The sequence below is a fragment of the Capsicum annuum genome, chromosome 6 (genome assembly GCF_002878395.1).
Source record: "Capsicum annuum cultivar UCD-10X-F1 chromosome 6, UCD10Xv1.1, whole genome shotgun sequence".
Lineage (NCBI taxonomy): Eukaryota > Viridiplantae > Streptophyta > Magnoliopsida > Solanales > Solanaceae > Capsicum > Capsicum annuum.
This window is the reverse complement of record NC_061116.1, coordinates 216,448,590-216,474,662: the sequence shown is the minus strand read 5'-3', so window position 1 is coordinate 216,474,662 and position 26,073 is coordinate 216,448,590. Positions and strand designations below refer to the sequence as shown.

At 33.0% G+C, this 26,073-nt stretch overlaps 3 protein-coding genes across 3 annotated transcripts; 1 reads left to right on the top strand and 2 right to left on the bottom strand.

Moving 5' to 3' along the window:
* The first annotated feature begins 8,763 nt into the window (after window positions 1–8,763).
* On the top strand, window positions 8,764–10,234 carry LOC107875794 (late embryogenesis abundant protein At5g17165). Its single transcript, XM_016722633.2, has 2 exons — window positions 8,764–9,152; window positions 9,761–10,234. Exons 1-2 carry the CDS (start codon window positions 9,040–9,042, stop codon window positions 10,029–10,031), a joined length of 384 nt encoding a protein of 127 aa, XP_016578119.1. The 5' UTR covers window positions 8,764–9,039; the 3' UTR covers window positions 10,032–10,234.
* A 195-nt stretch (window positions 10,235–10,429) lies between these two features.
* LOC107875793 (cell division cycle 20.2, cofactor of APC complex) lies at window positions 10,430–13,740 on the bottom strand. The gene is made up of 5 exons (XM_016722632.2): window positions 13,229–13,740; window positions 12,209–12,484; window positions 11,752–12,021; window positions 11,085–11,666; window positions 10,430–10,981 (listed from the first exon to the last, which is right to left on the bottom strand). Exons 1-5 carry the CDS (start codon window positions 13,325–13,327, stop codon window positions 10,841–10,843), a joined length of 1,368 nt encoding a protein of 455 aa, XP_016578118.1. The 5' UTR covers window positions 13,328–13,740; the 3' UTR covers window positions 10,430–10,840.
* A 3,438-nt stretch (window positions 13,741–17,178) lies between these two features.
* On the bottom strand, window positions 17,179–25,053 carry LOC107875795 (uncharacterized protein At1g51745). The gene is made up of 3 exons (XM_016722634.2): window positions 24,387–25,053; window positions 20,102–21,099; window positions 17,179–18,719 (listed from the first exon to the last, which is right to left on the bottom strand). Exons 1-3 carry the CDS (start codon window positions 24,572–24,574, stop codon window positions 17,587–17,589), a joined length of 2,319 nt encoding a protein of 772 aa, XP_016578120.2. The 5' UTR covers window positions 24,575–25,053; the 3' UTR covers window positions 17,179–17,586.
* Between the last annotated feature and the right edge of the window lie 1,020 nt (window positions 25,054–26,073).

The following is a 26,073-nucleotide window of genomic DNA, read 5'->3' as shown; positions in this document are numbered from 1 at the left end:
GGGTTGTTGTATTAAGTATTTAAGTGCCAAAAAAGAAAAACAGGATCTAGCTCTAACCATGTCACATTATTCTCATAACAACACGTCAATAATGGAAAAAATTAAAAAAAAAAAAACCTTAATTACTTCATTTTTTATTTTACAACACTAATATTTTTTGTGATTGGTGACATAAAGGTTATCTTCCTTATTTTTTTTTTAAAACAATTATTTACATTATTTATCATCATTGATATAAATTAGTTAATTTTTGACCAATTTATCCGTCCAAAAATCTAAGATATTTTTTGTGTAATCTTTTCGGAAAAGTTTAAAATTCATTTTTTTAATGGACAAATTTCTTTAAACATGACCGCTTGATGTGTAGCATTTAATGTTTCATTCCTCTCCAAACCACCGTGATAGTTGACCTTAAGAAATGAAATTATGACATTAATTAATAGCACTATATAGCAAGCATTCTCATTAATTACTTTTTTTAAAATACAATTTAACATATAGAGTTTTGGTATCATAAGTCATAAGTCCATTCAAACAAATTTTGGCTGAGATTACGTTTTACATTGCCTTAGCTTCCTCACAGCCTTAGAGAAGAATGAAAGCCGCTTGTTTGTATTAAATTCATATAATAATTTGGTGATAAAAGAAACAATGATGTTTGAAGATCGAATTTTATAACTATTGAATTCAAAGAATTATTTGCGGGTTAAACTCTTATCTTTTTATATGCTTTAAAAAGCAGAATACTAGAAAGGACAAATTAGTCATATTGTAATTATTTTGAATTGATAATAATTAAATTAAATAAATAATCAAAGAAGTCAAAATACGAGAGGTGGGAGTCATGTTGAAAATTACAAGAAAGATTATTAGTGTTATCCCGTTAAATCTGAAGGAATATCTCTCAAATTACTCCCCCCAAAAAAGAAATTTAATTAAGAGTTTCAAATATAAAATATTTTTTAAATTTGGAATGAACAAGAGGCACTAATAATATTACATTACGATTAGTACATCATTTTTTGTGATCAAATAAGGTTCATGTAGGCAACTTTTAATAATAATAAGGTTATTAGAAGGTTCATAATCATGTGATCAAATAAGGTTCATTATAATGAACGATATCCTTTTTTTGTGTTACTGAAACATGCGCCTAATAAAAAAGTCATTACAACTGAAGTGAGATAAGAGTGTGACGTGCCAACTTTTAAAATGAAAATTGTTTTTGATAATTCTTGAGCACACTTATACTCAAACCTCTGCTTGCTCTTCTACGTGTTCAATTGTGTGACATGTCTTTACAATAAAAAGTTTTAGTGTTCAAAAAAGTTATACTTTTATTTATTTTATTATAGCTTTGGCAACATTTGGTATTTTTTTCGAATGAATAAGTACTGTCGATGGAAGTATCATGACTCGTGGCTGGCTAAAACTTATTCACCTTTTTTAATTAAGATTTAAGATTGCATTTATCTTAATTATACTTTATTTTTGCATATAAAGTGAAGTAATTAAAAAATAACAATGGGAGATTGTCCACTTTTAATGATTCTTTTTAGTTAATGTTGCTTTGTTTGAGAACATAATTTGATAAAGATACTAAAGTGGAGTCAAAATTCCCACATGTTTATTAGCTTTGATCCTTGGTGATTCCATTTCCACATACCACATGCATTTGTAGATTTATACATAATAAAAAGACACTGAAGTTTTTATACTCTAGTTCACTGAAGTTTCCGCTATGCGCAATTAGGAAAGGATCAGATTATAAGAGTCTATTATATGTACGCGAGCAATTTTACCTTGTATGGAAACACGAAAAAGTCATTTTATTATGCTAATTTAACGTCTAATGACTAATGATATACTGATCCAATAGTGATAAAGTATCGCAATGTCTATTGTGAAGCTTAATTAATTGTATCTCATAATACATTTACTTTAATTAGTGGGTTGAAGAACAAAATAATTCCCCATTTACCCCCTACGCCATTACATGTTGCAGTACCAAGCTTAATCTTTTGGTTTAGGAGATGAGATCACAAGAAAAATTATTGCCAAATACTCCCTAGTTTAAAAAATAAAAGATTTTTGAATTTTGTGATCTTAAACTAAAGATATATGTGCAGAACTAATGCACCAAAATATCTTTTAATTTTCTGATCTTAATTAATTAAAACATGTCATGTGGAAAGTTGAAACTTAAGAGTTGGAAAATGAAAAGTTAATTATTCTTTTAAGCATATGTGTTTAAGGAAGAAAGGTAACTAACTACCATCCAACCACAACTTTTGATCATTCGTTGAACGTACTTACTTTAGTTTAACTTTGAGCTATGATATTGAACCTTTTTTAGTTAGTTCATGGTCGGTGTAGTCACATGTAGTGATTGGGTGATCCGTTAAGCATTAGTCATCAGTCATCACAAAACTATACTATTGTATGTATATATATTACAAAAAATTTATATTGTCATAATTAAAAATAAAAATTGGAATTGGCTACCAACATCATCGCTAATTATACCAAATTGCTAGTAACAAATAGAATTTTGTGATAATTTATTGCAAATTCATCACTAAATAGGATTAGGATTAGTAACAGATTGATATTTACTACTGTACTATCGATCAGTAAATCATGTTTGAAGTGTGTATTTAGAATGAAAATTACTTTTTTACAAATATATTAAATCTTGAATACTTTAAAAGAAACTTCTTACTTTCACCATTTCGATTTTAATTTCGACCATCAAAGTTTAGTCCTCGTTAAAAATCACAACAGATCACATAGGTAACATGAACAACAGAACAAGTTGTAGCTCTTAGCAAACTATAAAGGGACTGTACAAGCTTCCTAATCAAATTCAAATTATTAATTTGTTACGTTATTAAAGGTGATTAATAAAAACAACTCATTTTTTTGATTTCATAAATATAAAAGTGGCAATGGATCATTATGATCCGACTCTTTTCCGGACTCTACGCATAGCCGAAGCTTTAGTGCATCTCGTTAATCACTTCTTACTTTTTTAAAAAGCAGATAAATAAGGGGCATGCCATGCATCATGCATGCAACAGAGCAAAAACTAGTTGTTGTTGACTAGCTAATTTTCTTTTTACTAAAGAGGACACACTTCAGCTCCTGAAAATTATTTATTTTAATTTAAACATTTTGTATAACTTTTTAGGGTAGGGTAGGCTGTATTGAGTATTGACTATTCCATATATTCATTATAAAGAAATGGGCTATTGTTTGTACCGAAAGCTGATACAACATCACAGGGAATGGGATGAAGCATGCTGTTGATCATGTGAAAGGAATAAAATTTAAAAGAAAGTTAGAAGAAAAAAATGTTCTTATTATGAAGAGACTAGATTTTTCTTATTTTTTATTTTGGTTTAAATGTGGATTGTGGAGAGGATATGCAACTGATAAGTGAAAAGGAAACTACTGATAATTTATATATCAATAAATTGAAATAAACTATAATAATGTAATACTATGTATTACTATTTGCTAAATTACATAGACTAGTGAATGCAATCTTTCGTCATATCAATAGTTTTTTTTTTTCTTTTCTTTTTAGAAGAGCCTATCTTTTATGGTATTTTCTTAAATATGTGTAAAAGGAATAAATAATTTTTTTATTCCTTTTATACATTTGTAATTAAGTTGTGAGGTTTATTATTTTCTGAAAATGTATTTTAATTTGACCTGCCTCACCCTGCCCATCTTGACACAATAACACGTAATAAAACTCAATCTACTAAAGTATGAATTTAAAGTATGATTTTATTAAATCTGATATTATATTATTAATGTTAACAGCAACGAGAATTGGTTGTCAAAATGGAGCAATAACTGGCAAAAACACTCAAAAAAATATCAACTTTTTAAATAAAAAATAAAAAATATCAACTTTATACCTAAAAATTACTGATGAAATTATTACTCCCTCTCATCCATCTTTATTTGTTTATTTTTTGATTTTTTATTTTAAAATATCTAATAATACTTGTCTAATTCATAAAATCTATAGATAATTTAATTATTTCTGGTCATTTTACTCTTAATATTAAATACATTTTATTATTTAATATATTTCTCAAAATATTATATTTATTATATTCAAAGAGTAATATAATAAAATTATCTTTATCATCTGATGCTTCTTAATTTCTATATCAATTGACAAGTAAAAATGAACGAGGATACCTTCTGTCATTTTATATTTGCTACACCTCGTAAATGTAAACAACTATTTCATTCTTTTTAATTTTGATTTGTTTATCTAATTTTTTTATTTAACAAAAAGTGTTTTTTTTCTGCAACTCTTAATTTTAACTTTTCATATAATAAATTAATTTTACTCATCTTTAATTTAAGCTATCACAATTTAAAAGTCTTTTTATTTTTTTAAATTATGTATCAAATTAAAATCAAATAAATTAAAAAATTATTAAAATGAAATGAATAAATAAGTGTTCTTTTTGTTTTCAACTTTTTTTAATCTCCAAATGTTAAATTTTGGGATCTTTTCTTAAGCTCCATATCAAATCAAATAAATTGAAATGAAATGAATGAAAAAGCATTCTTTTTGTTTTCAATCTTTTTTTTTTTATCTCCAAATGTTTAAGTCTTGGGATCCTATAACACGTGTTGTTGTTTTGGAAAACAAAGTTGGGAACCAAAATATGTCACGGAACTAAAAAAAAATATCAAAAGATGTCATGTTTTTAAAGTGTAATCAAAGTTTGCTTAACTCTCTTAAAAAGAGAGTTATATGCATTGTTTTTAACGGAAGTAATCAAACGCAATCAATTTTCAGAAACTGTGCATAACTCTCTTAAAAAGAGAGTTATTCATTTTTTTTAACATAACCCTCTTAAAAAAAGAGTTATGCATTTTTGTATTTTTTAACTTGTTCAAAACGTGAATTATATAATAAAAGTTTAACTTAATTTTTTTCTTTACGTAAATATAATAAAAATTATATAACCCATTTTATAAAAATTTACGTATTATGTGAACAATTAATTTATTTTTTAAAGTTTTATTTTTTTAAAAAGAAGGCCAACTATTATGAAAAGGAGAGAGTAAAACTCACTGATTATATGAGTCATGTAGAAATAAAATGCATAACTCACTATTTAAGTGAGTTATCCATTATATGAATATAACTCTACAAATATATGAGTTATGTGCAAATAACTTTTTCCATCAACATTCATATTTCCCCTATTTATACAGAAGTCTACATTATAGACTCTTCATTCTTTATTCACTCATCTCCTCTTTTGAAACTGCATTGTACCAGAGGATATTGAAAATGGTGACTAGCCAAATTATGGTGAATTGTCATAGGGTGATATGATAGTGAGCCTAATAATGCTGAGGGCGGTGAATGCCCTTATGACTCATCATCGAGTGACGATGATGTGAGGTCAAATTCTGAACAAAGAGGCATGTCCAGGAGCCCTTATCCTCAAGAAGAATCAATTTCATAGTCGACGTCAATATCGCTACCAATCAATAGGCCTCATTTTTATTCCAATGAAGAAAAATGCAGTTTCAAAAGAGGAGATGAATGAATAAAAAATGAAGAGTCTATAATGTATACTTCCGTTTAAATAGGAGAAATATGAATATTGATGGAAAAAGTTATTTGCACATAACTCATATATTTATAGAGTTATATTCATATAATGGATAACCCACTTAAATAGTGATTTATGTATTTTATTTCTACATGACTCATATAATCAACGAGTTTTACTCTCTCCGTTTCATAATAGTTGACCTTCTTTTTTAAAAAATAAAATTTTAAAAGATAAATTAATTGTTCACATAATATGTAAGTTTTTATAAAGTGAGTTATATAATTTTTATTATATTTACGCAGAGGAAAAAAATAAGTTAAACTTTTATTATATAACTCAATTTTTGAGCGAATTAAAAAATGTAAAAATGCATAACTCTCATTTAAGGAGAGTTGTGTGGCTTCTATTACATAACTCACTTAAAAAGTGAGTTATGTAAAAAGAAATGCATAACTCACTTTTTAAGTGAGTTATGTAATTTTTAATATATAACCCTCTTTTTAAGAGAGTTATGTTAAAAAAAAAATACATAACTCTCTTTTTAAGAGAGTTATGCACATTTTCTGAAAATAGACTCCATTTGGTCACTTTTATTAAAAATAATGCATATAACTCTCTTTTTAACAGAATTAAACATATTTTGGTCACACTTTAAAAACATGACTTATTTTGATATATTTTTTTTTAGTTCCATGACATATTTTGATTGGCAGGTAAACAAAATCCTTTTATTCTCCTATCCACTTGATGAATGCATTAATGGTTATTACTTAAAGTCTCAGAATAAATACTGCAATAATCAATCAATGGATATTATAAGAGTACTCGACCGGACGTATGGCATTGTACTCCCTCCGTTCTTTTATTCTCCTCCTTTTCATATCACTCGGACCCCGTTGAACTGACACTCAAAAGAAAAAAAATTAATTAGAGGTATATTTGATTAAACAATTTTGTTAATATAATAATATGTTATATGGACCAAATAAATTAAATGAAAAGAATATTTATCAACTATAATAGACATTCGTTTTTTAGTTATTCAATTTTAAAAATTTAAAATTAATTTATCATTTAATATCTATTTTGTTCTTATTATTAATACTTTAATCGAGAGATAAAAAGTGATATAATAAAATTATTATTTCACTCATTTTTTTATGAGATGTGTTAAGTCAGATATGGACGAAGGAGTAAGTGAGAACCACACGTTTGGTAGAATAATAACTTTTCATATGCCCTTTATCTTTTCTTACGTTTTCATTTTACCAATAATTCATATTCAAAAATGTTCTGTTTGAATAATTGAAATTTTCACTACTAAAAAATAATAAAAATTATTGTAATTCAAATGAACTAGCATAGAGTTTCAGCCTGCCAACAATTTACTAGTTATGTTTTGGCTGCTACAACAATTAGTTGTTAGCCATACCATAATTTGACTAGCTGAGTGGATAATGGATTAATTAATTTTTAATTTCACCATATATTAAAATGTCCTAAATATTTTCAAACTTGGTTACCCCAGGCTCCTAAACAAGACTTCATATATATATATATATATATATATATTAGTAGTACTTATTTATTTTGATGGCCTAACAATTTAGACTGAAACATAAATATCTTGAATCAACTATTTCTTAAAAAAATACATACTATTTTTTTAAAAAATAGTTTATGATTCAATGGTGATTCATGATCTAGCACGAAAGAATTTTTATAGTTGAATAATTTATAAAGTGTAATTTCAGCTTGTGGAAGTGGTGAGACCCTCGCAAGTTGCAATAAAAAATTTATAATCATCCTTTTAATTTTGTCATTATACTTTAAATTATCATATAGTACCTTTTGATTTTATTAAGTTTAAATTTTCTCTTGTGGAAGTGGAAAGACCTATGCAACAATATTTTAGAATCAAAATGTCGCACTTATTAGAGGCTAATCTAGCTAATTATTTAGCCTATCGTCTTAATTTAAGCATGTTACTTTTTTCTTTTTGGTTTGTATCTAAAAGAGCGCCTCTTTCAATATTTCATAAGTGTTTCAGTTCTAACATTTAACATGGCAAATTTCAGATCAAAGATTTTGAAGAAACTACATACATCTTTAATTTAAGAGCATAAAATTAATAAAAACAATATTAACTTTTTTTAAAAAGAATCAGTCGGGGAAGATCTTTTGTTTATAATTTTCTCCCATTCAATTTTATGAAAAAGAAGGTAAGATGAAAGTGCATCTTAATATGAAAATCAGGTAAAGTTTTATCCAGCCAGCAACCTTCACCAGCATTTGGCATGTTTAGAAGTTTAAAAATACGAAGGCCAGGCCACTATATTCTCAAGATTTAATAATTCATTCATTTCAATATAATATCATATAGCTGACAGAGATTTAAATATGTTTGATGTTTAACAAGTCAAATGTACAAATGACTTATTGACGAGTTGTTAGAATCAAACGCTTATTGCCTTATTCTTGTGTCAAAAGTTGTGACTTGAGAGAAAGTTGTTGAGTAACGTCAACATCCTGCTTATGACAAGACCCATAAAGGAGTTGGAATAATTGGGTTAGAGTCATATCGAACATGACACTTGCTTAGTGGACTTAATTAAGAAATAAAATTGCGTCTTTATTATCAGTTATAATTTTTGACATAATGATAAACATTTAATCCTAATAAATAACATAAATAATACACAACAATTGAATCATTAAAGAGCTGAAATGTAGATTTTTGTATTGAAACAACACATTAAAAAATGCAACTACTCAAAAACCATCTTAACTTTAATTCTCCCAACATTAATTCAATCAGTCAATTATGCTCTCCTAGTTTCATTCTAGTTAGCTTCTATAGCAAAACTTCAAAAGTAGTTATTTCATTTTACAAGAAATTTTTACTGCTACTTTTTTCCCGTGCTATTCTTAGTATTAAATTAAATTTAGAGTTACAAAATATCATTAATAAAATTAATTTAATAAATACTCCTTTAGTAAAGCTTGTTTAAAATGTGTACCGTAGGATCAAGTAATATGAAACGGAGAAAATAATTAATAACACCTGCACTTTGTTTCTTCTGTTCCACATCCTTCATGTGACCAAACATATGAAACTAACGCAGAATAATGAAATACTATTGCTAGTACATCCTTGGTAATCTAGTACGCCAACTATTTTGACGGTTTAACTGGTACTATATCTAACTAGGTAGTTGGGGACCCAAGAAAAGGAGTACTATATTGAAACAAATGAAAAATAGGGAACATTTTTTTTTTTTTTTCTATAAATAGGGAAATAGAGGCAAACACCCTGATCATCAACATATTCAGGATTTCATCTTATTCTTCTTTCTAATATTGTTTTATTTATTGTGTTAGAGAAGTTCTTAATATTAATTAACAACTCTAATCCAAACTAGTAATCTATATTTTAATGGCCGCCAATTTAAATAAGCATGGACTCGTTAGCTTGGGTAAAGGATTTTTGAGCAATATCTGCTATACAAGTGCTCGAAGGTCTACTAACTCATCAAGCATCTCTGCCAGGTATGTTTTTTATTTATATATGTCTATGCTCTGTACTCTATAGGTAGAGACGGAACCAGGATTTGAATCCTTTTAAAGTTATTAAATTTGACCGAACCTGTATTGGCGAAAGCTAGATAGGCAGGGACGTATCTAGAGTTATTTGTAGTTTGGGCTAGGGTGCTGTATATGTATTTAAGAATCTCACTAGATAAGTAATTGTTAACTCAGAAAATCACATTAGTTGTCAACTTGAGTCGATAAAGTTCAAATCCTTGATGTGCCTGTCTATGTGTGCATAGGTAGTTTTTGTCATCCTTCTATTCATGAATCTTTTGCAGTATTATCCCTCTGATCTTGGTTTGTTTCTCCCCCTCTTTTTGGTTTATTTCAACCATAATGAATTCGGAAAAAGGAGAAACGGGTTTAACATAGAAAGAGACCTGATTTTCTTTTGTTCAAATGGTAAAAGGCAAGATATCTCATCTCCTCGAAAAAAGAGGTCTATACAATAGTAGTAATTGTGAAATACATCAAACCGTTTAGGACGTCTCAAAAAGCTAGTTGGACCTTTCAATTCAGTCTTGTAATAAATGTGTTACTTAGATGTGTGTGTTTCGTATGTGCAGGAGGGCAGTGCACGCATCAGCGTATGACAAGAATCCGGATGAATATGTGCAGTCTTTTGTGGTGCCAGATGAAGTGATCAAGGCACAATCGGACAAGTACTGGACTCCTCATCCTCATACTGGCGTGTTTGGACCAGCCAACGATCATCATATAGCCAGCAGGGAACGCGGTTTGAGTATCAGGCCTGAGAGTGTTGGTGTAGATTCTGTATTGGAACAGAAGGCCTTCTTCCGCCCACTCGAGGATCTTGAGAAGCCAGCCTATGTTTAACTTCCATAAATGTTTCAGCGTCTGTCCAATAACTAATTAAATACAAGAACTATATTAGTAGTCATCTGATATTTGAGTGCAGAGTAAGGGGCTATTTCACTGATATTACATGTTTATTACTCCTATTGTATAATAGAAATATGAATATTTTACTTCTATCAAAGTCCTTTCTCTCTGTGTAATTCCGGGAGGAAAGTTATCCATCCAAACTTCCCCAGATAACTTCTAAAGTACATTAGAAATTTCTCATTCAATGTTGCCTCTCATTGATGATGGAGGGAGCATTGATAAATGATACACTTCTCCTCTAAAGGATATTTTCCAAAGAAACTTGATGAGGAATTGACACAAAAAATTACTTTACCAAATAATTGTAACAGCATCTGAACACAACGAAGTTGGGAGTAAGAAATGTTGCATCCTATTCAGGAAGTAGGAACCTCAAGTATTTTCACAATCATACAGTATTTTTATGTTGAAGAACCTTTGCTTTATCTTTTTACACATGCTTTTCCGTCACTATTGGTGACCGAGAAAAATTATCGCAGCAACTAAAAGCAAACAAATAGCTCCTCCATTTACACGAACTCCACCAACAAATACAGGAAGATGAACCGAAGTAACTCATTTACACAATACATACAGCAGTTGTCTGTTCAGGAGCATTGTGTGACTTCACAGAAAGTACCTCACAACCGAGTATCTCTTGTTACGCAATGAAAATACAGCAGTTGCCTGGTTCAGGAGCATTTTTCGCTGACTTTACAAAATTCTGTCACTTCTCACAATACAACAATGTCCCTCAAAATTCACCGAATACAGTTCAGGTGAGCGAATGGCTCAGGGTTTGCCTTTGGTGAAGGCTTTGCAACTTCAGGAGTTCCAAATACATTCCAAAATCTAAGAGTTTCATCTCCAGCTGCAGAAGCTACTGTGCAACCATCTGGACTCTGCAACAAAATCAACGAGAAAAATCAGTTCTTTTTTTTTCTTTGTTGTATGGATGAATGATTCAGGATTGCTTAACTGTAAAAAAGTAATATGAGAATTTACCTGTGCCATAAAGAGAACTCTGGATGTGTGACCAGTCAGCTCGGCTGTCTTTACCATGGAAGGGTATTTCCAAAGAGTAAGCTGGTTCTTTGTGAAACCGTGAGAACTTAGGAGCTCACGTTCATTCTTGTTCCATAGCAAGGCACAAACCTGAGAGCCCGTATCGATAGAGTTCAAGCAAGCACCAGTATGGGTGTTCCAGAACTTAATGGATCTGTCACCTCCACCACCACCAGAGGCTAGTAAGTTGCCCTGGAAAGGACACCAAGCAAGGGCCTTAACAGCAGCTGTATGATCTTCAAGCCTGTGAAGCCACTCTGTTGATGTGTTGGAAGAAGCCACTGATCTGTCCCATATATGGAGGAGATTATCATTTCCACCACTAGCTAATTGTTGGCCAGAGGCTGACCATTTTAAACCACAAACTTCTTGATGATGTCCTTGGTAAGTGTCAACGATCGGCGATCGCACTCTCACATCATTGTTTATGATCTGACCATCCATGCCTCCAGTTGTCAATATGTGATTGTTCCAATCTAGAGCGCCAACTCGGGATCTGTGACCACCTCTCATAGTTCTCAGCTGCACCAATGTACAAATAAAACATATATTAGCATTAGAATCACTCAAAATAAACAACATAAACAGAAAGTTTCAAGAAACAAACCAGCCGATTTGCCGTTGTATCCCAGAGCTGAACATCAGAATTGTTCAGACCAAGAGCAAGATGTCTACCGTCAGGAGCCCATTTTACACTAGTAACAGGACCATTTTCTTCATCAATAGTGACCAGTTCTGAAGTGGCGCCGTCAGATGCATCCCACAGATATACAGTGCTGCCTAGAGCAATAGAAAGTACATTGCTGCTACCCCAATCTAATAAATTCAAATAGTAGTCATCCACTAGATCTGGAGCATCTAATGTCCTTTCGGAAGTCTGCAAGAATAAACCGATGAAACTGATAAGAACGGGATTCAGTTACATATACAATTGGTGCTGATTTGTATTTACCGTTACAACAAGAAGCCTAAATATTGTGATATTAAAAAAAGTTAGATAAGCACAATTGGCATGATGATTCATGAAATGTAATATCAACATTAGGCCATGTAAGTACACTCACCTGAGGAATGTATCGACGAGGTTTGGCGGTCTTAGCCTGTTGATGAACAGATGATGAGCAGTCATTTGGGATAGCTTCAATAGCAGTGGGTGGCTTGTTCTTGAACGCCAGTATTCGTGTCCTGTTCATGTTGAATGTTTCCGCAAGCTGCTTCCTGTACGCCTCTCTGGAGGGAGAATTATCAGCTGGATTTTCCTTAACTTTCCTTCCCTCTGTTAACATGTAATGTGCATAGTCCATATCCATTGCTGATCTATTCGGAATGAACCGATCCAACTGTAATAACCCAAATAAACAATCACCTCTTAACAGAACTCACATAAAATAAAACAAGTCCAAGTAACCTCAGTTTATTCTACAAATCAAAGCCAACCGCAGATGCCCAAGTGATGAAAAACCATCTCCCCTTTGGCCTTTTTTCCAAGTTCAAAATTCAATTTACCATCTTGTAACACTAGTATTGACAATAAATGGAAATGAGTACTCCCTCTATCACAGTTTATTATGTGGCACATTTTCCGTTTTTATCCGTCCAAAAAGAATGTCACTTTTCTATAATTGAAAGCAATGTAAACTTTAAAATTTCCTTTCACGCACAAATGACCAATGAGCATTTTAGACCACAAATTTCAAAAAGTGACCTTTTTTCATAAACTTGTCTTGTCAAAGCCCTCCTCTTCTTTAAAACTCACATCAAACAACAACAACAACATACCGAGAGAAATCCCACGTGTGGGGCCTAGGGAGGATTAGTGTGTGAGCAGACCTTACCCCTACCTCCCGGAGGGTTGTTTCCCAAAGATCCTCGGCTCAAATAGCACTTCAAAAACTCATATAAAATAAGTCCAAAGCAAACCTCAATTCATTCAACAAAAATTAATGCCAACCCCAGATGACAAAGTAGATGAAAACCCATATCCCTTTTAGCCTATTTTCTCAAATTCAAACTACTACTTAACACAAATTAACCCAATAAACTGAAACAATAATGGGGCTCAAATAGAAGATAGATAGGCATACATTTTCACGAGAATTTCTTCTTTGTAGAAACTGTTCCTGGAGAGGGCAACGAGATTTGGTCTTACTTGGTGAAACAGAACTCAATGATCCTGCATCCATGATATTAGCACAACAACAACAGCAACAACAACAAAAAAAAAAAAAAGAAAGATAGAAATAGCAATTTAGTTAAACAAGATAGTTATAGCCTGCAAAACAAATATCAGAGTTATAATAATAATAATAATATTAATAATAATATTAAAAGTAACAAAGAAAGAGGGCGCTCGCGGATTTGGTTGCAGAAGATGGGAGGGAGGGACCCCTGCAGAGAAGGATGAATGATTATTGTTTGATGGAAACCGGTCGGTCCCTCTTCACTTCAATTTATGGGTTTAAGTAATCTTTCTCTCTCTGTATATGCGTGTTGGGTTTCGTCCTCAAATATTTTTTTTTTTTAAATTCCAACGGCTAGTAGCCGCCAGCATTTTTTGCATAATACTCCAACGGCTATATTCGCTGAGATAGATGGATGGCCTTTTGAAATTTGTTTACGAACTTTATTTTTGTCTCTCACCGCACCTAACGCCAGTCAACAACAGCATACTCACTCCGTTTCATTTTATTTGGTCGTTGATTGTTGTTGATTTTCATTTTTGTTAAGAAAATATTTATTAGCGATTTATTTTCGGTAAACAACATAAATCTCAATACTTTGCTACCTAATTATCCTTTCTCCCAATTTTTATATTAATTACATGATACACCAGATATGATAGATACATTATTTAATCTCCCGATACATAAGCATATGATACATTACTAATCAATTAGTTGGAGATAAAAAGGGAAAAAACAGTAAAAATGCCTACAATTGAGGAATTAACACACTTAATTTAAGTTTTTTTCTATTTAATTGCATAAAATCCTCGGCAACTTCATTATTTGAAATTTAAATGGTCAAATCAATCTTTATTAATCATAATCTTCCAAAACTAATTTTTTCTCCAATCGTTCATTCTCTGTTCATCATAACATATCTCATTCCTTGCGTTCAGAAAAAAATTGAACATACTATAAGAATCTGATGTATCAGGCGAATCCCATATCACACACACACACACACACACACACACACACACATATATATATATATATATATATATATCTTTCTATCTATCAGAAAACGAATTTAAAACTTAATTTCTTTATATTCATGTATCAGAGTTTGAAATATATATTGAATGTATCAGAAATCATTGATTACCTCTGTCAGAAATAGTTTTATGTATCAGAATGCATGTAATATCTCTGTCAAAAAAATATCTATGTATCAAAAATAATATTTATAGTTCCGTTTGTTTAATTGTACATTATGATACATAAATAGAATGTATATGGATGAAATTTATCAATCTGATACATAAAAATCATACCTTTGGTAATGGTCTCTTTTCACAACTTTTTTTTTTCTCTTTGCAACATCAACAACAGACTTATGAAGAAGTACGTTAATGGAGGTTGTTTGTGAAATTTTTCTGGTTACCAATGGCCATAACACACATACTACTACTTTTTTTGAATCTCTTTTCACAACTTTTTATTTTTTCCTTACAACATCAACAACAGACTTATGGAGAAGTACGTTCATGGAGGTTGTTTGTAAAAAATTTCCGCAGCCAATGGCCATAACATAGATACAACGACTTTGTTTTTTTTTGCTTATTTTTGGAATTTTGTCAATGAGAGTTAATTGCAGATGAATTTATTGCTAACTTTTATTACTTACCTAATGATTTCTGATTTAATAGCCATGTTTTCTAAGGAAAACAGAATTTTCCTTATCTGCAACAATGTCAATGTGATTTAGGGCTTAAAAATAGGAGTTGTGTGTTATGTATCAGATAAAAAACTTGTTTAGAGATTTAGAAGGAATTTTTGTAATTAGTTTAGCGGGATGAGATTTTAAACAATATAGGATACTTAAGGTGTTGTTTTATGTAATTTATCCATTTATTTTACTAAATGAGTCTTTGTTAAATATGTTTTGAAAATATGAATTTAAGTATTTATACACTCTATGTAGTAATTAATGATAGGAATAATATTGAAAGAATATGATAAACTTCTCTTAATTTTATAAAATGGATAAGTAATTGAAACGACTACTCCCTCCGTCCCAAATTTCCTAATTTGATTTCTCATTTTACTTGTCTTTTTTTATTAATCAAGACAAGACAATTTTTTTTTCCATGTTTTATCCTTTGCATTAATTACTTTTTCTTCGAATTAAATTGTAAACATCATTTAATAGGGGTACTATGGTAAACTAAACATGTTATTAATTATTTTTCTTAATCAATGTGCCATCTCAATTTGGAACGGGTAATTTGGGACGGAGGAAGTATTTTTAGCAAGAGATCCAAGTAAAATGGAACGGAGGAAGTACCCAGTAAAATTTCATAAATAAGGTCTGGAGAGGGTAAAGTATACACAGACCTTACCGCTACCTCGGAGAGATAGAGAGACTATTTTCGAAAGACCCTTGGCTCAAGTGTAGCAAATTCAGGTAAAGTAAGAGTACTAACACAAGTCATGTTAGTGTTTCCCCTCCCCCCCCCCCCCCCCCCCCCCCCAAATTACAACAAAAAGAACAAGTGGGGTATGAGGAGGGTAAAGTGTACACATTCGTGAAGGAAGAGGTTTCAAAAAATCCTCAACTCTAGTGCAACAAATCACGTCAGAGAAGAAGAAAACAATGGTGAAAACATAGCAATTAATAAGAAAAGTAGTGGAGAGTCTACAAGAAAGGAAGCGTGACAACATTAAAATAATGTGATAATCGACACACAATAAACAACATATGGTGATAGATATAAAAAACAAGGACTATAAGAATACGACTAATACTACAACAAACATCAACAAGCGTATCACTTCAAAAAGCAAGATAATATTCTACTACCTACTAACATTCTACCTCAATACGCAACCTACACACCTTCCTAATCTAAAGTTCCGTCCTCATTAATACGAAGTTGTGCCATGTCCTATCTAATCATCTCTCTGATACTTTTTTCGATCTACCTATACCTCACCTTATACCCCTAAATCCACAAATTTGAGAAAATCCAATTTATTTGGAGGCAGATGGTTCAAGCATTTCATCTTATTTAGGTAATCTCGGGAGGAGTGTGATGGTTGATCAGATGATTGAGATTTTTTTTTATTCTTAACTAGAAATACAGGGTTCGGGCCATGGAGATTTAAAAATTAGTTGGACCAGTAAATTCCAAAGGCAACCAAATATGGTTCAAGCATTCATCTTATTTAGATATCTCGGGAAGAGTGTGATGATTGATTAGATGATTGAGATTTTTTTATTCTTAACTAGAAATATAGGGTTCGAGCCATGGTGATTTAAAACTTCTTAGAATGGAGTGTTTACCCCATAAGTAGGCTTTGCAGCACAAGCCTAAATTAATTGGACCAGTAAATTCCAATGGCAGCCAAAAGTATAAATGATTTCTTAAATAACACCATTCATTAAGATGTGTTGATGAGAACTAACAAACTCATTTATCTAGGGACAGTTCAACATTAAAATACAAGTTATATGGCCACATGTGCATTAGCTAATCACAAGGATCCAAATTCCTTTCTTTTTTCTTCCTTTTGAAATGCAATTGGTAAGGAATAAGACTCACAAATGAAATGAAAGTTGCTCCAACCAAGTCAGACTTGAAACTCATCGATCACATTAGTTGATGAACATACATGCAATACTAAGCAATTTAACCAGAAGAATGGGAAATTGAAGTGGAAATACACATCACTTAACTACGATTAAATGAGAAAAATATACATGCAAGACACTTGTATAATTTTATTTGACGTAAACATCAAGCGCGAGTAAGATCTTCTACGCTTTAAGAGATGCAGCAGAGTCTGATGAAAGTTCACTAATGGGATGGGGCGACCAACAGAAAATTCTGTTTGTTTCATGCTGGGAAAGTCACAAAGTCTGCGCCACCAAGTCATAGATAGCTCAAGTTATACAATTTACATACATAATGTCACATCTATAGAACCTACCATCTGTGTCTAACCCACCTTCAGCTTTCCACACTTCCATTCAACGACTCAAAAATAAAAAAATAAATTACTCGAGAAAAAAACCATGTACAACTGAAATACCATCCTAAAGTCCTATGGTGTATGCCTTGCCAGCTTTACCTTGACATTCAAGCTGCTCGGATACATAACGGGCTGACTTTGCCTTGTCTCCTAGCTGGTGCAGTATTATTATATCTCTCCAAACTTTAACAAGCCTCTACATTATTGACGGTATTGATGTCCTTCAGCCCCAATAGAGATTATTATTGATGACGGCCCACCAACTCCTCACTTAGCCTACTGAACACTAGCTTAACTGGAATGCAAGCAATGACTGTTGGCAGTGTCTCCCGCTTGATTGCCCCATCCACTTGATGACTGTTGGAACTACCCTTCTGATCATTACGTTTCTGCTGCAAGGCTATAGAAGAAAGTGTTCTTACCTTTTGATAAGAAGAAGAACTGGTTCTCTTTCCGGACTTTCTTGCAGATGTTCTTTCTATGGCAGGCTGAGAAGTAGCAGTCCTTGTCATGCTTCCCTTTTGAACAGCGCCACCTACACTAGCTTTTTGGACATTTTTGTCGCGGTCAAAACCTTGGACTTGCTTGATTCCTTCGGGATTATCCAATCCTGCTGATGCATGGGGCCGAGCAAAACGACCATTTGCAGTCCTTCGAGCAGTTCTCCAAATAGGTTGGACTGCTGCATCATTATCAGATGATTCTGGAAAATTGCACTCAGTTGCCCAAAGGAGGCTTTCAGAAGAACTGTTTGAGAGCACTTCAATTTTGACAGGATATCCAACTATTGCCTGCCCATTTATCTTACTCGTCAATGAAATCATAGGTACGTGCTCTCTCTGAAAGCTTGATTGGACTTTTAAGTCCACATTGACCAGCATGGTCCGGCCACCAGAGTGATGGTAGCTATTCACAGACCCAAAACACTCAGCAGACTCTTCCCAGTAACCTCTGTTTGCAGGTTGATCATCCCAAGCCCAATCCACACAATTGAGCAAGTTTTGACTAGCCGTACGTGGAGCTCTAGATCCATATCCAGTCTTTTGTGCCCAAGAGTTTGTAAGGGTACTATCTTGAAGACAGCCATAACCCCTCTTTCCCTTGAAATTAGTCATATGACAGGGCCTTCTCGCAAGGTTTCCATCAAAAGGATCCAGCGGCCTCCTGTTAAGACTCCGATTATTCCTTTTCCCTTTTAGTTGCCATTTAGACACCCCAAAGCCAGCAGAGAGAGATTCCTGGTGATAAGCATGAGAAGAAGTGTCATCAGTAAGTGTCACTTCATCCAGTTCCTCGCTGCTGATACTTCCATGTTCAGGTTGTGCTTCAGATCTTCCTATATATTTTGGTTCCAGTTCTATAGATGCCGCACCATCTGCATTAGCAACAAGCAAAGTTAGCCTACTTAAGCAGATAATTGTCATTTTTGAATTTTTATAGAAGAAGGGATTCATGATGTCGAGAGAAATCATTGATAAAAGACTGATAAGGAACTATGCATTCACAATCAGGATTTTTAAATTTGTGAGTTTATTTTTATTTTTTGAATCTGCATTCACAATCATAATCAGGCATAATTCTGAAGTTTGGATACAAAAACAATGCACAATTCAAAAGAACCAATTCACTAGAGTTTCTTTTTCTTTGACAATACTCAATAGAAAGAATACCGACTTGGTATTATGGAAGAGATATCAAGAAAATTAATTTAACTTAATGTGATTTTCCTTTGGAATTATAAAGTTCTTTGATTAGAACTGATTATATCTCTGAATCAAACTCCATAACTCACCAAATTAGCAACAAAACCAACTCAGAACAAAGCAGGTTATACTAAAAGTACAACAACTTGCTCCTCTGTACACTTTTGTCCTTTTTATTTTTGGACTTTTTTTTTGTACAGAGCATGCTGTTGAATCATAGTACAAAAAATTAACTTATCAAACTAACAATACTCCTCCATTACAAAATTGAAGTGAATAATACATCAGTAAGAACTATGAGAGACATAAATAGGTGGCATGGTCGAGGTGCATGTAAGCTGACTCGGACACCTACACGATTAAAAGAAGGGGGGGTGGGGGTGGGGGGAAGCGAGAGGTTAGAAGACATTTTACAACCTGTTGAGACCTTTTTGAGAAAAGGAGACCCAAACATTGCTTTTGAATGCATTCAATTCCTTTTAATTGGGAGTACTAGTAATGTAGAACATCAGAACTCCAAGCATGTGAGGGTATATTTAAGACCAAACACCAAATTCTTTCTTTTGAAATAATAAGAACAAAGAAGTTCCACCGCAGCAAGTCTAGATTCTACGATAGCCATGGAAGTCCTTGATTGAACTTACACATGCTAGGAGCCTAAGACTACTTTCAACTTGCTCACAGGCGATACAGAATATAGGTGAAGTGACCAAAATAGCCACTTTCTGACAGCTTCATCCTAAAAGACCCAATACAAACTTAGAGGACTGAACAAGGTCTCCATGGCATACCATGTGTACCGCGAGGAGGAGAACGACGGAATGAATTGATTCACATCGGGACAGTAGAACACACAAGGTGACTCAAGCATAGAGAGTGAGGGATTTGAAATAGTTTAGTTTAACCAATCAACCACCAAAGATCTCGAAGTTCCAAAGATTAGAGACATCATAGTATAGCCTCAAAAGATTTGGTACGTTTGATGCTGCTTCATTTTGTCGAGAAAAAGAATGTACATGTAAGGTGGCTTGTGCAAGAGTGAGAAGGGAGAAACCTGAGATTGTGGCCAACTCGTCATCAGTATCTTCCGCAGAATCTGTCTCAGTAGAATAAGTTTCAGTATATTCTGCAGACCCAGAAGCATTCTGTTCACATAACTCAGCAGGATGAAAACCATTATCTTCGCACTTCAATGTTGAGAGTTCCATCTGGGCATGATTACTCTCTTCAATAGTCAAAGATTCTGTAGGGTCTGCCAAATTACACCTGCTTTTCTTTGCAACTCCTGGCTGCTCCTCTCCCATCTCAGAGATGCAAACAGAACCTGAGTCGGGTAAATTTTCGGCATTCCTCAAAACTTGAGCAAGAAATAGGCTCCTATCACGCCTCTTGACAAGAATTTCTTTGGCTAAGCCCTCATCTGATAATTTCCTTTTGACTGACAAACTTTTTCTCTCAGTATTAACTAGGCGTTCTGAATTATAAATCCCATCAGGAACAGCATCAGCACTCCTACCAAGGACAGGTCGGTCGCCAACATCTGAAGCAATTGATGGAGGGCTGTTATGCTCTGAAGGAGCAGTACTGAGGCCCAAATCCTGTAAACCTCTCATCCTGGGAGGTACATCGGAATCTTCATCATCCCCACTAAACCGATTATGATCTTTGGATTCCTGTATAGAAGAAAAGTTGCATGTACCCTTTTCCTCAAGGAATAAACCAGAATTATGAGAAAGTTGACGTGATTTAGATCTTAAACGTCTCCCATTCCCATTTCCCAAGTACCTTGATGATGTCTGTGGCTCTCTTCCGGAAAAATCATACATAGATTTAGTGGTTTTATCAGTGGACGAACCACCCAAACTCCCACATCTTTCACTCGACAGCCTCTCAAGTTCAAGAGCATGAAGTATTGCATCTTCGCGTCGTGCATACTTCTCTCTTTTTTTCGGAGGCATACCTAGGGAAGCTTCTGCCCGTTGAATAAAATCATCGAATTCGCCACACCTGAAAGCTTTCACTCGCTTTGACTTCTCCAAATTATACCAATCCCTGGTAAGATACACACAGAGAAACACCATAACATACCATACTAAGACTATGAAGTGTCTGCACCTAGTAAACAAACTTTAATTAAGACAGGTGGCATGGACTTGTGAAGATACGATATTCCACAAACTATAAGTAGCATTTCTGTTTATCAAGAATGAGAGAGTTCAGAGCAGCATTTAGCAAATAATAGAATCAAGCATCTTTCGCTTCTTCGTTTTCTCTTTTAATTTATCTTAGATGATCACCACATTCAGGTGACAATTCGAAAAGGTCTCATCAATTCAAAAGAGACTATACTGGCCCTCTGCCTTGGATAACTAACCAGTAGTTTGTCCAACAAAATAAAGCCACTCCCACACCAGTGCCAAACAGATTTTTAACACTGATTCACGCTAAAAGAAGACACTCCTATTCAGATAAAAGAAACAAACGAGAGAAGGTTTGAAGCCCCAAATGTTGTACTCCATGTGTGGACTAATACATGGAGAAAGAAAATCCCCATATGGAAATACCGTTTATTACAAAATGTAGAACATTGGACAAAGAAAAAAAAAGTTGCTTTGCTAAGTGTCCTTCCCGAACTTCTTTTTTGAGTCTTGTCATGATAGCGCACTCAAGTAAGCACTTTGCTAGCGGCACAGTCCATTCCTGGTGCGATAACTTGAGATTAATGGCTGGCTTAGTTAGTACCCTTTCAGTATGTGTAGCGAACTCTTCCAATTTTGCAACATTTTTCTGACTTAATCCTGCCTCTGAATCCACAAGCACCAGCTTGATTATCCCCCAAGTAAATCTCTCATGAGGATGAATCAGAATCTTGCCTAACCCTCGTAAATTTTTCAATAACATTATGAAAGCTTGTTTCCAACAGGTTTTAGCCAAAGCTCACTTGTCAACATTTGCCTCTATTTTTTACTCTCCTGTTAATTTTTTGTTCTTTAATTGTGCCCTGTCATGAACTAGAGCTTCTATAATTGCATATAATAATCTTCCTCTCAAGTCTCCAGTGGTTAGGTAAAACTAAATCTTACCCTCTTAGGCAAAGGGTAGAATGACACAATACAATGCTATTCCAAAAGAAGCTTCAAGGTGCGGCGCATCTCTATTATCATTATGTATTGTTTCCTTTATTTACAGTTAAGGGAAAAAAGGAAATTTCAACCAATATGAAGAGTCCTAATCTCCTAAGCCAGGCTGCATACGTAGACCCATGGCAGCACTTATCTTCTAAGCTCAAAAATCTTCACCTACAAGACCAGGGAATTCACGAGTACCATTCTCCAACATAGCACAAGACACACTTTTAGGATGAGCCACTAGACGTTGATTTCACAAGGAACACGGGCTGATCAGGAAGCAATTAAGATTATAACATTTCTGTTTTCTTCCTTGATAATGACTGATGGCAAAGAGTTCAAACTTCTAACTTGAGGCGGATCTATGTGGTAGAGTGATGGTGCCACGACACCCGGACACACTGCTAAAAAATTTCGTTTGATAACCACCCGGAAACTCGGCTAAAATTTTCATATACAATAGGAATTTAGTGACTTATAGTATACATAAAAGGTTGCAACCCGTAGTGGCATTATCATTTCTGGTCCGTTGGCAAACGGCCAGGGTGCCAGGCGCTAGGTGTAGGTTCGAATCCCCCTTGAGCACATTCGTTTAGTTAATTTTTTTCCTTTCGCAAATCACCATCCATTTTTTCTGTTTTCTTTTTGCTTTTTCTTTACTTCTCTTCTTTTCATAATTTCCTTTATATTGTTCATTTTGTATTTCAACTCTTTGTCCAATTCATCCTCATTGTTAGTTCACATATCAAAATTATCTCCTGTTTTTAAGATCTCCAAATATTTAATTGAATGTGATTTAAATCTTTTTCCTCTTTATTACTCCAAACACTGTTATAAAACGCAAAAAAGGCTCTAAGATTTGTTGGGGCATAAAGCGCAAAGCGCAAATAAAAGCGTGGGCTTCAATGAAAACGGCGCAAGGGGAGGAAACAATACAAATATTTATGTTTAGTCCAAGACTAACAATTATAAGAATGAATGACAAATATATGAACAAGGAAATTGAAAAACAATTACGATAAAATGAAAATCAATTGTTCAGTGTCGCCTCTTTAGAAGAGACTCATTGGCGAGGAAAGGTGTGCCTTAGAAACTAGATGACGATAATGAAGTGCACATAAAGCGAGGCGAAGCACTCAACATGTTTTGAGCTTCACTTCAGGGCTTAAGCGTGACTTTGATAACACTGCTCCAAAGTACATTTTATCCATTGAAGTCTTCATTTCTTAAACATTTTGAACAAAGACAATGGATGCACAGGCTGAGATGTGCTAGTTGGTTGATTGTTTTTTACATTTAGTTAAGAGTTTTTATTTTTGGTTGAAAATTAACTTTTTTATTATGTTTGTATAGATAATTTGTGAATATTCATAATGAAAATATTTTTCTTTATTTGTATTGTTGATGGGAAGGTAAATGTCCCTTATGAAAGCGGCTTTGGCTTTTGTTTTTCACAGAACTCATCATAAGTTACAATTTGCTACTTATCATGATTTAAGTACATTAAGTTTGAATTGAAGAGGTCTAATTGCCTATTCAAAATTTTATGCTTCTCATTTTTGGTCAATAGTATTTGACTAAGAATTAAATCGAATTGTATAAAATGTAATTTGGTTTGATGACCATACATTACTTACGAATCAAAAATCTTGTATATCGAATCGAATTAGCCCAAAACACGTTGAACTGATTGAATGTACACTAATTCGATGTCAATCACTACTGATGAGTTTGTATTAAAGAGTGGCATCCACAACATTCAAATTCAGATACGCCTATGTTTCTAACGATGAATCCCAAACTATTAACTATCCAATTATTATAACGTATTAAATCCAGAATTACTTTTTCAGCAGTTAAGCTAATTGCTCCCCACTTCTCAACCCCCTTTTTAACTGAAATATCACCATGCAAACTCACTAATTATAGTTTCATCAACAAAAACACACCAAGTTCATTGCAACTAAGAATCCATAAATAACCTGCAAGACAACAATAATCCAGTTTTTACAGTTATTACAAGTTAATACATTGAATTGTTCTGTTAGGTGCTCTGATGTTCGTTACTCGAGCCAATGGTCTTCCTAAAACAGCCTCTCTACCTCTCTACCCTTCCTAGAACCATACTTACAAGTTAATATCAACATGCAACATTTACCTTTCATCAAATCATCCATTACAAAACAAATTCAAGGGTAAAAAAGTTCTTACACACTGGCATCTTCTCTACCAAGAAGCTTAACAGGAGTCCCAGATCTTGGAGCCATCAAATGAGAAGCTGAAAGTTCATCGGGACAGAGTATTTTACCGGGCCACCATGACCCATTTCGCCTTCGGACCCAAACAATACTCCCAACTCCACAATCCCCATTTCCTGATTCTGTTTCAGAGCTTCCCATATATCTATCAAATGCTAAAACAATTGGGTTTTCCTTATTGGGGTTTTTGATTGCTCAATTTTCAGAAAATAAATGGAGAATTGGAATTGAAGATTGTTAAATGGGAAATTCTAAATGGAAAATTTGGGGCTAGGGTTAGGGTTTTCCAGTCAAAATTGGGTATAATTCATATTTATGGATTTCTGGAAAATAGGATGTAGTGATTATCTATTTAATTAAAGAATTGCAGAATTTTTCTCTTTCAGAGATTTATTTTGCGGTTTATCTATGAATTTAATTTGATCGAAGAGGTTGAAATCTGTGGCGGTGACGCACCGAGTTAAACCGGACAAGTTGTGTCCCGTTTCTTTTCTGTATCGAGTTTATGATGCAATTTTACGCTAATAAGTGCTTTAAAAATAATTATAAGTAATTTTTCATGATAATGAAATTTATGAAAATCAATAATTTAATGATAAGATATGATGATAATTCAGATTTTTTTTTTTTCAAAGAAGTTGTTTGTGAAATTGAATAGAGAATGCAATCAAGCATATCAATATAATATTTTTTTTTTTAGGTATGAATAGAGCTCCATCGAAATCTGTCATCAATTTCGATTAGGTGTTTCTTGAATTTTTTCTTGAACTCTTATTACATTATAAAATGATAGAAAAAGTTTTACGAGTTTAGCTTAGATAAATGTTATTTAAACTTATTCAATATCTTTCTCGTCTTATCCTGCTAACAGTTTATGAATGTGCGCTTGTCGGAAATCATCTTCAATCTTCAATTCCTAGTGCGCCCTTCTTGGCGTAGCAGGTCACAAGAGAAAAGAAAACTATTCTTCTTAGCAGTTTTCTCAATCTGCCCGATATAACAATAACCAGCTACAAATTCAATGTGAGTTATTTATCACAAGATTACGACATTACGTTTAAAAACTTGCTTAAGTTATTCAATAGTGCCTTGAATGCTAATTAATACTAAGGTTGTAGCGGACACTACCACTACGCAACAATCATGAGTCTACAATGAAAACATGCTTTTTAATTTTCATTTTCCTATTAATATGAGAATAGTTACATATATATTATAATACTTTTATATATTTTTTTGTTACACCAACAACGACTTACTTATCTTTTAGTAAAAATTAGGGACAATATAAAGTTTCACATTTAAATGTATTTTCGTTAATCGAATCCCAACACATATAGTATTAAACTTCAACTCTTCAAGTAAAAAAAGTACTCCCTCCGTTTTAAAAAGAATGACCTACTTTGATTTGACACAAAGTATAAGAAAATAAACAAGACTTTTGAATCTTGTAACTTTAAGTTAAAATTGTGTTAGATATACTAAAATGTCTTTTAATCTCATAGTGCTAAACATACCATATGAAAAGTTAAAATTAAATTATTGTCAAAAACGAAAAAAAATAAAAAATTTTGAAACATTAAAAAAAAAATAGACCATTCTTTTTTTTAAACGGAGGGAGTACTAACTACTAAGTTAGG